The 14,538-nt window shown below is 36.1% G+C and overlaps 2 protein-coding genes across 2 annotated transcripts; one reads left to right on the forward strand and one right to left on the reverse strand.

The window, feature by feature from the left end:
* The first annotated feature begins 299 nt into the window (after window positions 1–299).
* LOC132616757 (WPP domain-interacting protein 2-like) lies at window positions 300–7,006 on the forward strand. The gene is made up of 2 exons (XM_060331406.1): window positions 300–1,773; window positions 6,087–7,006. Exons 1-2 carry the CDS (start codon window positions 642–644, stop codon window positions 6,776–6,778), a joined length of 1,824 nt encoding a protein of 607 aa, XP_060187389.1. The 5' UTR covers window positions 300–641; the 3' UTR covers window positions 6,779–7,006.
* Window positions 7,007–12,330: 5,324 nt separating this feature from the next.
* Window positions 12,331–14,538, reverse strand: LOC132617267 (zinc finger protein ZAT1). The gene has a single exon (XM_060332235.1). The coding sequence runs from the start codon at window positions 14,026–14,028 to the stop codon at window positions 12,658–12,660; it is 1,371 nt and encodes a 456-aa protein (XP_060188218.1). The 5' UTR covers window positions 14,029–14,538; the 3' UTR covers window positions 12,331–12,657.

The raw sequence follows: 14,538 nt of genomic DNA on the forward strand, positions 1-14,538 counted from the left end.
CAATTTAATTAATCTACAGAGCTAAATTAAATTAGATTAATGTGATATTTTAAATTTAAAATATAGATATTCGACTCATATTAATATTATCACAACAAGTACTTATTTTATTAACGGGAACTAGCCAAGCAAAAGAAAACGAGGGAGTAGTTCAGTGCTAAAAACAATAAAATTATTTCTAGATGTTTCGGCGGGCTATAAAATTACCATATCTGGCCAGCTTCTAGGGTTTCCATAATTCCAAATTCTCTTCAAATTCATCACAAATCTTCTGGATAACAATGAATGAAAAGGTACGCCCAATTACTTACTATATTGCTTCTCCCTTTCCTATTTAAACAATGAACCCATTCAATTTTGTTGAGAATTTTGTTTGAAATCGCGAGCTGGAATGATACTTGACTTTTCTCGATCTTGATCTTGGATTCGAAAAATAACGGAAAAAGGGTCAGATTTGCCCCTTTACTCTTTTAAAAAGTTAATTTTTCCCTTCGTTATACTTTGAGCACATATATACCCTTGAACCGTTAAGTCCCATTGTCCCCGCCTTTATTATCCTACGTGGCGCCTACCAATTTAATTCTGGTCACAATTAAACCCGACCCACCATTAAACCCGACCCTATACATTTTTCTCTAGTAATGGACTTGGAAGGTGAAAATTCAGCTAGTAATTCTGTCCAGGATAATGAAGCAATGACTACCCCGCCGAGATTTGTACATGGTAATCAAAGCAAGGTAGAAAGTAACGGGTCTAGTACTCCTGAGGATAACAACAACAACATACCTAGTGTAATCCCACAAGTGGAGTCTGGAGAGGGTGGTGTATACGCAGCCTTACCCCTACCTTGTGAGGGTAGTGAGGATAATAGTAGTAATAAATTGGATGATGTAAAAGGCAAGGGAATTGAAATTTCAACTCCCTTGGTGAAATCGTCTCCGACAACTAAAGGGTTCGGGTTGAAGAAATGGAAAAGGATGAAGCGGGATGCAAGGAAGGATGGGGATAGTAGTAGTGTAAACAGTGATAAGCAGTTGAAACGGGGTTTGACGAATCCGGTTGGTAATTCAGCAAAAGGTGTAAACTTTTCTGCTGGAAGGATCCAAAAAAGCGATGGATCTGTTTCGTCTACGAATGCAGTATGCAGGAGTACCGGATTTCTGGTTGATGGTTTTGGTGTAATTGGTGACTCCCTGATTTTCAATGCTGTATCCGAATCAGAGAACAGCGAGGATCGGAGTAGTAGGTCTTCTACTGCAGCTAGTGCTCCAAAGGCAAGGTATGAAGGATCACCTGTGGTGTTTGGTTATCCATCTGACAAGCATTGGTTGAGGAGTTTGAGTGGGAAAAGCTTGGGCACATCAGCTCAGCAACCTCATCAGGGAAAAAGTCGGGCTGAAACTAGTAAAAAGCCTAGAGGAGAAATGGTCAAAGTCGAGAAGGAAAACTCTCATTCCAGCATGGAATCTGACTCGAGAAGCTCTAATTTTCTCTTTATGCAGGGTAACTATGCTACAAGTAACGGTACAAAAGGTGAAAGGCTAATGATTTATGATGGAGAATCCAGTGACGAAGCTCAGGACAGAGAAAGACCAATTGGTGAGGAACTTAATGATAGGGAGTCTGAAAATGTGTCACAAGAAGATCTAGCTGCTGAATCTCCATGGGAGATTAAGGAAGAGAAGAGTGAGAATCAAGGTTCATCCACTGATCATGATCCTCTGATGGAATCTATCTTCGGCTTCCAGGCTGCTCAAGAAGCGCTTGCAAAAGGTAGATCCTTAGTTCTTGTTGAAAATTTCAATTTTACTTCTGCTTAAATGAAAAGTATCGATGTAGATCATGATTTGCCTCAGAAATTTGTTCTACTTTGCATATTCTGTATGTTGCACAAGGCGGTGTCTTTCTGGTTGAATCAATATGCTAAGGGGATGGTACTTATGTTTGACATTGCCTATTTTGGCATCACTCAAGAAATATATGCTAGCATTATTATAGGAACAATAACATCAAGTCTATAAAGTCAGTGGATTATTTTAGGAGGTAGCATTCATAATCCTAATAATGTGCATATGCCTAAATAATCATTTGGGGACCAGCTATGTTTTATCCTCTTCGAGGCATAGAATCGTTTATATTTGGTGGCCATAATGTGTGTGTATCTCTGACCGTGGTGTTCTTTCTTTTTCTAAAAGCAGCTTTTATGTGCGTTAATGTCATGTATTTTGCCATTTTCTGGTTCTTTAAAATTATTGTTGGTATAATAACTTCACGATTATACTCTGTGAAGGTGTTGATATTTCATAAATTTCTGTTAGCAACAGCAGATCTTGTTGGGAACGTATTTATTGATACAGAGGCCATGTTCAACTTAAAGCATGTCCAACAACCCATTGACCAAGTTCAATCTCATGTTAATCGGAAAAAATCTACATAAGCTTATATCCTTCTGTGTTTGTCTGGACTTGATGCGACTCCCTTCTCTGACTCTCCCTCTCGCACAAGTATATTTTAACTCTTCTATTTGCATGCAGACCTTCATGTATATCTGTTTTACCTGATATAGACTTATAGGATGGTGTTAGGACATTAGAGATTGTAATTTGAAGAATTCAATTTCTTATTGCGGGAAAGTAAAATTAGGATATCTATCCCGCCTACTTTTGTTATGGAAGAATTAAGCTTATTCCTGGAATTGTTATTTAGATGGACTTTGGACTTTATTTCCCGTGATGGAATGAAAACTTTGCAGCTAAGGACCACTAGAAACTTAGATTGCTAAAGGAGAACCTTTGTAGTTGCAGCTGCATGTGCTGCTAGGGTTCTGGGAGCCCCCTAGAAGAAATTTGTTTGGTAATTGTTTGGCTTTGCTTGAGCTGGGTAATAATTAGTGTTGCCTAAGGTTGTTAACAACCCTTTAGCAAAGCTTCAACATTCATAGACAAGACAAAGCCTTATTTGGATTAGGTGGAGAATGAGCTATGTTGTTTTACAGCTGATTGGGGATATGAAACTAATGGAGACAAAGGATACCCCAAAGTAAGAAATCTTAAGTACAGGGTAAGGCCTCTTTTTATTTTCTTGAGTAGTAGATTGACGGGGCAGATCTTTATTTGGATCGATTATCTTTGTTGCATGCTATATGTTCAAGAATGCCTATATATATTGTTAATATCATGAACAATCAGATCACATTGTGCAGGTATGATGCTTTTGTTGGAAAATTGTGGTTTCTGTCAACAATTATTAAATTGCTTAAAAGTGTTGGAATTAATCCTAATCCTATATCCACAACTGCTTCAAACAAAATGATATGTAAGAATTTTTTGGTCCAAAACCAACTACTGGGCCAAGAAAAAGGTGAGGAAGAACTTTTGAGAAATAAGAGAAAGCAACCTCTTGTTTCTTCAAATGGAATGAAGCAGGTCATGGAATTGTTGACAGGAACATTTGAATCTGTGGAGGAAAAAGTTGAAGAGATGAAAAAAGAAATGAATACAAAACTTGTGAAGCACAAGTTGCATAGCACAGAACATATTCAGATGCAGGACATCATCTACAACTCTACAATGATTTGGGACTATTCAAATTAGGTGCAAATAATGACTTATTTTTTGCAGTATACTGAGCCAATTTCAATTTCGACTATGGCAGTTTGTAATCCATCTTTATGTCCTATCCCAAGATTCTATTCATTAGATGAAGTGCAAGTTATGATACAACCTTTACCCCCTCCACCGCTCATTGAAAATCCTCCACCATCTCCAGTGCCCCAAGAAACAGTTATTTCAGATCATGACAGTGAAACTCTCTTAAGTTTGGGAGATCTTGCAGCTATTTTTCCTTGTATATACTCCTCTTTTTACACCTAACGTGGGAGGATCAAGAATGTTGGAGCCAAATTCGGAAAGAGTGATGGCAAAAAGGCCCAGACCAGGGGGAGAAGAATACTCAGAAAATTGGATACCTGTGCCTATTACACAGCCAAGGGAGGAGAACTATTTGTTGTTGATAATGAAGGAGGTAGGAATAACTTTATAATGAGATTTAATCCAGGAGGATGAAAATTCAAGTGTGGGGGAAATATTTCCTTAGCTTTCTTCTTCACTCAGTGTAAATGCCAAAAAAAAAAAAAAAAAAACTATTCTTTTCTACGCAAAAAAATAGTGTCCGGGGCAACCTCTTTTTTTTTTTAGAGTCGTAGATGATGCGTTGCATCTGAATATGTTCTATTCTTTTTTTGGTAAAGATCTGAATATGTTCTATTCTATGCAACTTGTGCTCCACTCCTTCCATTTTTGCGTTCATTTCTTTTTTCATCTCTTCAACTTTTTTCTCCAAAGATTCAAATTTTCCTGTCAACAATTCCATGATCTGCGTCATTCCACTTGGAGAAACAAGAGGTTGCTTGCTCTTATTTCTCCAAAGTTCTTTGTCCTCACCTTCTCTTTTCTTGGCCCAGTAGTTGATGAACTTTTTGACCAAAACTTCTTACATGTCATTTTGTTTGAAGCAGTTGTCGATTTAGGATTAGGACTAATTCCAACACTTCTAAGCAATTTAGTATTGTCGAAGGAAACCACAATTTTCCAACAGAAGCATCATACCTGCACGATGTGATCAGATAGTTGATGATATTACCAATTTTTATAGGCATTCTTGAACATATAGCCTGCAACAAAGCTAATCGATTCAAATATGACTAAGATAGTACATAGATATATATATTATATATATATAGTATACAGATATATCAAGTTTCATAAACAATCCCAACAAAAGAAATTACTCAATTATGAAGTAAAAAAAACTAAATAGGAATTTAAAAGACGAGAAATATTTTATGGACAAAGAAATATTTTTACTACAAGAAAGAGACCAAGAATAGTTCTTGTGACTGTCTTTGATGCCTTTTTCCGTACTACATAGATTGCTATTTATAGAGAACATTTGTAGGACAAAGTGACTTGAAGTCATGACTATGTGAGTTGAAGTCATGACTTTGTGGCTCTTATTCTTGCCTTCTTCCTTGCAGCAAGGAGAACATTTGTTGGCAAAAGTGACTTGAAGTCATGACAATGTCAGTTGAAGTCACAACTTTGTGGCTCTTATTCTTGCTTCCACCGTGTATTGCTAGTTTTTATTCTTTTCCTTCTTGTTCTGTTTGTTGTCTTCATTCCTTAATTAATCTTTCTCCTGCAAAACTTGTTAGGAAATATAGGAGAATTGAATATATTTGTTCATGCTTTTATTTAGAATTCATATTTTTTTATTCTTTTTATATGAAAATACATGAATACACCACACACACACAAAGACGAACTCTATTACTCATTAATGTTTTTTTTGAGAGGGTAATGGAATTACTCATTAATGTTCAATTATTAGTCGCTGACTTTTCCGTCACTGCTCTATAACTTTGAAGTTGCTTCCTCTCTTCTGTCCTCCCCTCCCTCCTATGGTATCGTTGATTTTCCGGTTCCGCGAACCACACAGCATTTTTTTTTTACACAAGACTTTAGATAGAAAACAGTACAGAGAGGCAAAAGTTAGTAGGTGAGGTTGAGAGTCATGGTCAAATAAAAGTTTGTTTCTTGCTTTCGAAGCATCAGATGGACGGGCTTAGGTGCTTTAATAAAAGTTTGTTTCTTGCTTTCGAAGCATCAGATGGACGGGCTTAGGTGCTTTGCACTCCAAGTTTAGTCATCCCCTTCATTGACATATTAGGATATTTTCTTTATTGATTATCGGTGTTGGTCCCGTTTGACCTCAGAATTACATTAAAGGGGAAGTACATATTATATCATATGAAGTAGTTGACCAGTTCCTTTCTGTGAATGTTCTTGTTTTTAGATAAGCTTTACTATGTCGTGTGTTTTTACCATGCTTAAAGTATTTTTACTGATCTGTTTAGTCAATATGTATATCCATTGATTTTTGGTGGTTCACAAGCATTCTTCTTGAGCTTTCCTTGTCTGTCTGCCAAATTTAATAATATAAACCATTGAACATACTTCGAAAAACTCTGTTGAATTTCTTGTTATCCATGCAATTGGACTGATTTTTTTGATGTGCTTTCTCCACAGAAATTCAGAAATTCAAAGAAATAGGAAAAGATATTATCTTTGGCCATTCGCTGGAGGATGTTGGAATACCTTCAGATGACTCTGATTTCCCTAGACCAAGCACATCTGTGCTTTCGCAGCACAGGGATGGTACTCAACATCCTCTGAACTCCTTGGAGTCTGAAGTGGTTACCCTAAAGCATAATATATTACAGTTGCAAAACAAACTTCAGAAGGCAGCAGACCTGGTTAAGTCCAAGGAAGCAAGAGTTACTGAACTTGAAGCCATTTTAGGTAGTAGCTCAAAGAAGGAAGAAGAGACTAACGAAATTGAGCTCGAGGGTCTCTTCAGACAGAAAGTTGAAGCTGAAATTCAGTATTTGACAATATCAAGAACAGCCCAAAAGTTGAGGAGTGCAGCAGTTGATCAACTTACCCTCTTCGAAGAACAAAAGACCTTAGCTTCAGAACAAGCACAGATGGTGCACATGTTAGGAGATGCAGAAGCAAAGGCTGCAATGCTCAAGACACAAGCTGAGAAGTTGGGAAGTTACTGTGAAGATTTAGCAAGCACTGATGAAAAGCTAAAGCTACAGAAGATAGTCTGTAAGTATGGTTCGTGTTTTTTCATACAGTTGGTGTTGCTGGCCATTGTCGTTGGACTGTTTCTGATGCAGATGTCTCATGATCATGCTGAACTTGTACCCACTTAATGTTACAGAAGTTTTTTTTTTTTTTCCGGTTTTTACTATCAACATTGTCATCGTGCAATGTTGAAATGTTAGATTAGTTTGTTTTAGATGTTTATAGATGTGTGATATACCCACTTTTCATTTTCTCAAGTCTTTGTTCAAGGTTAATTATAGAAGATGATCTGTTGGTTCATAAGCTGAGATACTTTTTTTGCTTCTATAAAAGGGCTCACCTTAGAAGTTCTTTAACCTGGTCTCATATCCTTATTCATCCAATTGTTAGCTGGGTATATTCCCTTTTCCAATAGTATGTGTGATGGATTGTCTACTGCCTACTGGTATATTTGGATTATTGAAAGTGTGAGTGTGGAGTGGCTTGGTAATGGCCAAGATTTGTTAGGCCCTGACCATGTCTGTTATCCATGGCCCTTTTATAAGATGGCTCAAGTGTTGGCCCATGATAACCATGTAGTTTACTATGAACCTAAGCTACATGTAAATTCACGAATAGCTATTTTTCAGTTTCTGTAATTATTAAATAATTACTATCATGGAGTTTGGAATTTCACTCATAAAACATCATGACATTGGTTGTCTTTCAAAAACAGAACCGAAAATGCCAATGGACGCTATTTATGCCAATTTATATTTTACTCGAGTGTCAAAGAAGTACTCTCTTAGTTCACTTTTATTTGTCCACTTTTGATTATGTACATTCCTTAAGAAATAAGAAATAAAATGCATAATTTATCAATGTACCCATATTAATTTGTGCGTATCTTTATTGGATTTGAAAAATGATTTGAATTGAATATTTAATGCTATCGGTAAAACAGGAAAAAAAATTTGTCTTTGTCTTGATAAGCTAAAAATGACGAGTAAAGAAAATCTATTTTTAGAATATTGGATAAGTAAAAGTGAACAGAGGGAGTACTAACAACTACTCGCTCCGACTTAAAATAAGTGTTTACTTGCCCTTTTCACCCCTTTTAAGAAAACACTAACTTCTAGAAAAAAAAAGTATTTTTACTAAACTACCTTAAGTAATAAGATTCTTGCCTACTTATTGTTTTGAGTTAAATCAGGGCAAATTTGAATAGGTAAAGTTAATTTCTATTTGATTATGTAAGTGAAAACTTATTTTGAGCCAAAACCGGAGGGAGTACTAAAGAAACCTAAAGAAGTACTAACGACTACCAAAGAAATCCTAAGTAGAAAATTCCACCTGTTCGTTACTAGCTTAATACCAGTAACTTTGAACTATAGTAGGACAACAATTTGACTTTTGAAGAAAAATGGGATTCACGTCCATTGATCTTTAAATATCATAAGATTGAATATCAAAATGTCACTTTCTAAACTTAAATACATAAGTAGTACCCTAGTAATTGTTGAGCATACACATATCAAAACATAAATGCCATTAGCAAATCTTCTAACTTCTCGCATTAATCAGGACGCGTGACCGAATCTTCTCATATTCATCCCTTTTAGAATTCATTTCCATCAACTTAATTAATAGATCTTTATTCACTAAATGTTGAATAAAATTCATATATTCTTCTGATTTTTACCTTATAGTAGTTGATAAGTACATAAAATCAAATTATACTCAAAAAGTTTTAACAAATTCCGTAAACTATTGTGGATAAGGGGTATGTTAGCCCATGGCAAGATTGTTTGACTTTGACAATTACTTGAAAACTTTATTGCTCAAATTAAATGAAATTTACTTATAGCTTAATTGCTATTCTGTTGCGTGGGTTGACCAATGATGGACTAATGGATTATCAGCAAAATATAAGAAAGTGCTAAAAGATGATTAGTGAGCTGTGCTGATGTATACTGAAAATAAAGCAGGTCCACTCACTGCCTCGACTAGATAATTGATATACATAATAAGTTTTATACGTAACTTCATCTATGTTGGGCGTGAGCTTGCTTACATTGTTGGTCTCAATCCTAAACAAAAGAGGAGGGTTATGATAGGTTGGCGATCAATGTAAAACTAATCAATTCATGAGTCCTCATAATACTTAAATATCTATTTGTAAGTGCAAACCTATTATTGCTAAAAAAAACTAATGAATGTACTGATAATTCTGATAAAAAAGGACAGCATAGAGCACAAAACATTCTACGTCCACACAATATCTGGAGAAGAGCCACACTCCAAGATGGTGTAATATAGGCAACTTATCCTAAGATAAATATCAATAATTAATTTTACGGCTCGAACTTGTAATCTAATCTATGAATGATAAGAAAATTATTTTACCGTCAATCTAAAACTATCGTTCGGACTTCTGCATAATGATAGTTTTGATCCCTTGTTAAAATCCGACATCTGTCTATGCAACTAAGGATGGTAGGTAGGGGTATATAAAGGCAAAATGATAGGGAAAAATGGATGCTACTTTCATATAAATGGTCACGAGAATGTGGGCAAGAAACAGTTGGGTTTTAGGACTACTTTCAAATTCCCTACGATATTCCTTCCTAAATTATCCAGAATATTAAAATGGAAACAATTTAATTCGTACTCGATGTTTACACTAAATCGTACCAGTTTATCATGGTTAAATTACAATTTAAGGTCAAAATATATAATTAATTTAATAATGAAAGTGTATATGAATATATATATATATATAATGTATTTATTAGTTGGGTATAAACACCAGGTGCAACTATATTTTTAAACATTATTTGCTTCTCTTTATCTCGGGCAAAACACACTCACGAGTCACGACCAAGTATATGTATCGACAAAATACAAAAAGGGCACGATGTTCTTCATTTTCTCAACACAAACATCCAACTTTTATTTTTTCTCTTTATCTTTTGTATTTTCTGAGTTTAGGATTTAGGTCCATAAGTTAGTGAATCAACAAAGGAAAAATATCTTAACTCTTTAGACCGAAATGTTAAAGCTAACATCAGTGTCCAGCCGAAGAAAAATATAGTCATATTTGATCTTTACATCCAATCGATAAATAAATCACATGTTTTTTAATTAACGTTACTGTATCACTTAAATAGTACTCCCTCCGGATCAAAAAAAGAGTCCACTTAGCTTTTTTTTCTTAGATAAAAAAAAGAGTTCACTTTGCAAATCAAGAAAGAATTAACCTTATTTTTTCATATTTGCCCCTATTAAGTGTTATATGATCAAATTCCAATGCCTATTTAATTAGGGGTAGTTTAGTCAAATCACTTATTTTTGTCTAGGAGTTAGTATTTTCTTAAGGGGTGTGCAAATGGCTAAGTGAACTCTTTTTTTTGATTCGGAGGGAATAGTTAACTAATATACATTGTCGTCTCATTTTATTATCTAACCATAGTAATTAGTGTAATTAGGTGTAAACATAGTGTGTAAGTATACTCTGTGCACCCCTTTCTACTTTATATTTCTTTTTAGGGAAAAAATTAGATAAATCAGCGAGATGTGGTTCTCGCATCGATTATAACTAATACTCGTTTCGGTTCAAAAAGAGTATCTACTTATCAAATCAAGAAAGTATAACCTTATTTTTCTAATCCCCTGTTTGAATGGTGGTTTCTCGTGATTCATTAATATATGGTTTTCTATGAAACTATGTTTGTTTCCATTGTTCTTAAAATTATGTGGTATAGTGTTGTAAACCCGTGGTTCATTCCATAGTTATATAACCATGAAAAATTTCAATTTTTGAAACCACAGATTTGGTGGTTTTTCCGTGGTTACGTATTTCATTTCTCCATTATACCCCACCCTCTACCATCCACCCCTCACCCCCACCCCACCCTACCACTCACCCCCTCCCCACCCCACCCCCGCCACTCACCCCACCCTACCCCCGCCCTACCACCCACCCCCACCCCAGCCACTCACCCCCTCCCCACCCCTACCCCAGCCACTCACTCCACCCTACCACCCACCCCCACCCCTAACTACCCCACTCCTCTGCCACCCACACCTACCACCCCAACCACCACTCACTACCCCTCACCACCGCCCAACCCCACTCCATAACAACTCACCCCCACCCTCATCCCACACCACCCACCCCTCCACCACCCCCACCCACTACCCCCACTCTCATCCTACAACCACCCTCCCCTTCACCACCCCACCCACTACTTACTTATTTTTTAAAGTTCCTATTTTATTCTTTACCTGAGTTTTATTAATACATATAAATTAATTTCTAATTAAGAGTTAAGGCTATTTTAGTAAACTTACAAGTTATCATACAGTCAAACCAAACAATACAAATGTTATTATATCACAACAAACGATACAGTCTATCCAAACATTGTGTTCATTAATACAGTACTATACAATACAACACCCTACCATACGTACCATACTGTATATTAAAGAACCACGGGAAACAACTATCCAAATAGAGGGTAAGTGTTAAATGGCCAAATTCCAATACCTTTTTAATTAGGGATAGTTTAATCAAATTACCTATTATTGTCTAGGAGTTAGTATTTTCTTAAGGGGTATGCAAATGGCTGAATGGACACTTTTTTTTAATCGGAGGGAATAGTAGTAAACTAGTAATACACTGTAATGAATTGACTAAATGATACATACCTTGGAGCAAGAATTAAAGGCTCTCGGAGAACAAATTCCTAATGCTGATTGTTGTAATTTTGGATTTTTCTTTTTCTTGAGTGGTATTCTTTCACTACCCCAAAGCCGTGAATTACGCGGTTTCCCTTATTTCTGTTATTTTTCCTTATGTTGACACTTTCAAGTTGACCTGTAAATATTCACTGATTCTATAACCTCCTTTAGGATTTCCAATTTTTCCTTTTACTAATTTGCATTAATTAATAAAAAGGAAAAAATGAAGATTCTCGGGAAGTTGTTGGCTATTACGTATATGAGGGGGTTCCTAAGTCTTATAGGTTGGTTATATTATACACTTGCAAGCAAAGTTTTAGATCCGGCTTTGAGGAGTTTCTTGATTTTCGATGACCTTTAATTTTTTTTTTCCCTTCATCCTTAATCAGGCGTTTTGGGTCAAGTTCTCCTTATACGGAATCGCCTTTGTTAGGGAGCGCTTTGCTCCTATATTACTTTCCAACGCTAATACAGATTTAATCAGGCCCCAATATAGGTACGGGACATCAGGTGAGAAACCATAAAAGTAAAACTTTTCGTTTTCCCCATCAGGCTAGATGACAAATCTCAAAACTATCACGACTTCCACTACAAAAATCTTGACTATTGTTTCCTAGTCTCACTAAAAGAAGAATTTATGGTGTTGCTATATGGGTTCCATGATATTTCAGGTTTAAATTTCAACGGAAGCAAAAAGGCTGATTAAGCATTTCCCATCTGTCCAAGCGCCTTGATGGATATAGTTACCCGGTATGCGAGTTGAGCCTAGAAACCACTATTGCCATGACCAACAAATATTCAACTAGTTGTGACGCAAAAAACATAAGAGAGAGAGAGAGAATTGTAACCATCGAGCTATCAAATATACAGTGAATCCAAGTAGAAAAAGCTTTCAATTTGTTATGCGGTCAAAACACGAAAAGCAAGAGAAAAAAATTAGACTGGAAGCCATGTATTGGTACTGAAAGAAGAGTTCCTGTACAATATAGTATATACATTTGGTGTTTTCCTACTGACAGCAGACATTGTTGGACAATCGTGCTTCCCATAAAGATAATTGTAAATATAAGAACAAAAGCCAACAGCTAGCCCTACTTCGAAACACCCATTAAGGATTGAAAACAAGAAAAAAAAAAGCAAAAAGATAATAGTAACTAAATAATAACCAAGAAGGTTACTATGCGATTATATATCAAGCTGCGAAGAGAAATTAGTACTAGTTGTTCCTAACCAAAAAGCTAAAAATATGCAATAACTAGAAATTTAAAAGCTACCTAGTTAATTAAATTGGAAGAAATGAAAAATACCCATGATGATCAGCAACTTCATCTTCATGATCAGGGGGCAATTCATTGAGATCAAAATCCAGAATTCTTCGTCCATTAATGTTGCTGAATTCACTAGGCGAAGTCAATTGACACCTATTCATTGGGAACTTCTTGTTACTATAACATAATTTGCTATCATCCAACAACTTTGAGCTGCTAGCAGATGCTTCTTCATTAGTAATATCGGAATTTAGAATGACCATTCTGAATTTGTTGTGACTAGACATATGCCCTCCAAGAGCTTGGTGAGTTGTGAAGCTCTTTTCGCAAGTGTTACACTTGTATTTTTCAGGCGTGTTTTGGTCATGATCAAGAGAAACTGGACTAGCTGCATCTTTTACTGAATCAAGAAACTTCATCTTCTTCCTTCTCTTCTTCTTGTTCTCGTTGATCATCGATTCAGAAACACAATAAGCTAATTCTTGATCAGTTTCAACTTTTGAAGTAAGAGAATTGCTGTTCGTTGTCTCCAATTCTTCTCGAATTCCATGCTTATTATCATAGCCCCCTCCAGTAAGGCCGGACTCGAGCACTGAATCTCCGTTGGCTAGCAGCATTAGATGATTCACAGCATCGCGCAATTGTTCCTCATCCTTCAGGCCTGAGTTGGTGGATTCTTCAGCAACGGGCTTGCGGCCTCGTTTAGACTTCACTGACCAGCCAGGCACCGGCTTAGATAAATCTCCACCAGAAGCAGTATCAGTAGTAGCAGAAGCAGAAGCTGTTTTTTTATCCATCTCATTAGTAGCGGTTACTAGTAAATCCTCAGATTTAGTAGTAGCAGAAGTCGTTTTTTTATTATCATCAGGAGATTTCAAATGAGGAGGTTGAATTCCCCTCCATGCCCGTTCAGGATGACACCTCATATGCCCAAACAACGATTTCATGGACGGGAAGTTCTTCCCACAGATTGAACAAGTTGGTAGCAACTGATTGTCGCAATTCTCTAAATCTAATTTTTCTTCATGATCTTGTTGTAATATTCGTTTCTTGTAGTACCTGTCAACAAGTGGTTTCAACTTTTTGCACTTTTTACCAGAGAGGTACAGCTGCTTTTTGGAAGCCTGAACGTGAATTCTCATGTGACCCCCAAGTGCTTTACCAGACCTAAACCCTTTGTTACACACATGACAAATCCTCGTATTATTATCATCATTATTTTTCGGATTAATCTGAACTTCCTTTTCATCTTCATCTTCATCAACAACATCATCCTGATGATCTTCTAGGACTTGTTTGTGATCTTCTAACACATCATCCTCAAAAATCTTGAGCTTTATCCACAATGTCTCCTTCCCAACTCGATGATCTTGATAATCAACCATTGTAACAAATTTAAAGGAAGAATTACCTCTTGATCACTACTGAAAAAAACAGGAACTAGCTACGCATAAATTTTATAGCTCAAGAACAAAATCTTTTAGCTACGAGCTCTTTACTGGCAGATTAGTGACAAAATTCGTAGCTAATTCCAGATTTTTTGTTGTATTTCTGCAGCTAGAGATGGAGGGGCAGGTAACTTAGCTAGCTAAGCAACTATGTATTTACATACAAAACCCTAAAACAAAGGAAAGAGATATAAACTCCACAACAATAACAAACAAACTGAATTAAATCAAGGAGGAGGAGGAGGCAACTTAGCTAAAAAAGAAACCCATAGCGAGAAAAAAGGCAGGAAATTTGTCGTCAAAAAACAAAATATCAGCTCCAACAAGGAAATTAAAGATAATCACAGCTTATAATAGTGAGTAATATAATGAAAGAGAAAAAAGCTCAGAAGAAAATGAAGAAGAAGTGCAAGAGGAAGGGATGAGGAAGAGTCATTCTAAAACTGC

The sequence above is a fragment of the Lycium barbarum genome, chromosome 11 (assembly GCF_019175385.1).
Source record: "Lycium barbarum isolate Lr01 chromosome 11, ASM1917538v2, whole genome shotgun sequence".
NCBI classification, from domain to species: domain Eukaryota; kingdom Viridiplantae; phylum Streptophyta; class Magnoliopsida; order Solanales; family Solanaceae; genus Lycium; species Lycium barbarum.

Bases quoted from the DNA above. Each gene is read 5' to 3' on its own strand.
- LOC132616757 (XM_060331406.1), top strand. From the start codon at position 642: ATGGACTTGGAAGGTGAAAATTCAGCTAGTAATTCTGTCCAGGATAAT. The intron at 1,774-6,086 runs GTAGATCCTTAG...CTTTCTCCACAG, and splicing joins TCAAGAAGCGCTTGCAAAAG to AAATTCAGAAATTCAAAGAA.
- LOC132617267 (XM_060332235.1), bottom strand. From the start codon at position 14,028: ATGGTTGATTATCAAGATCATCGAGTTGGGAAGGAGACATTGTGGATA.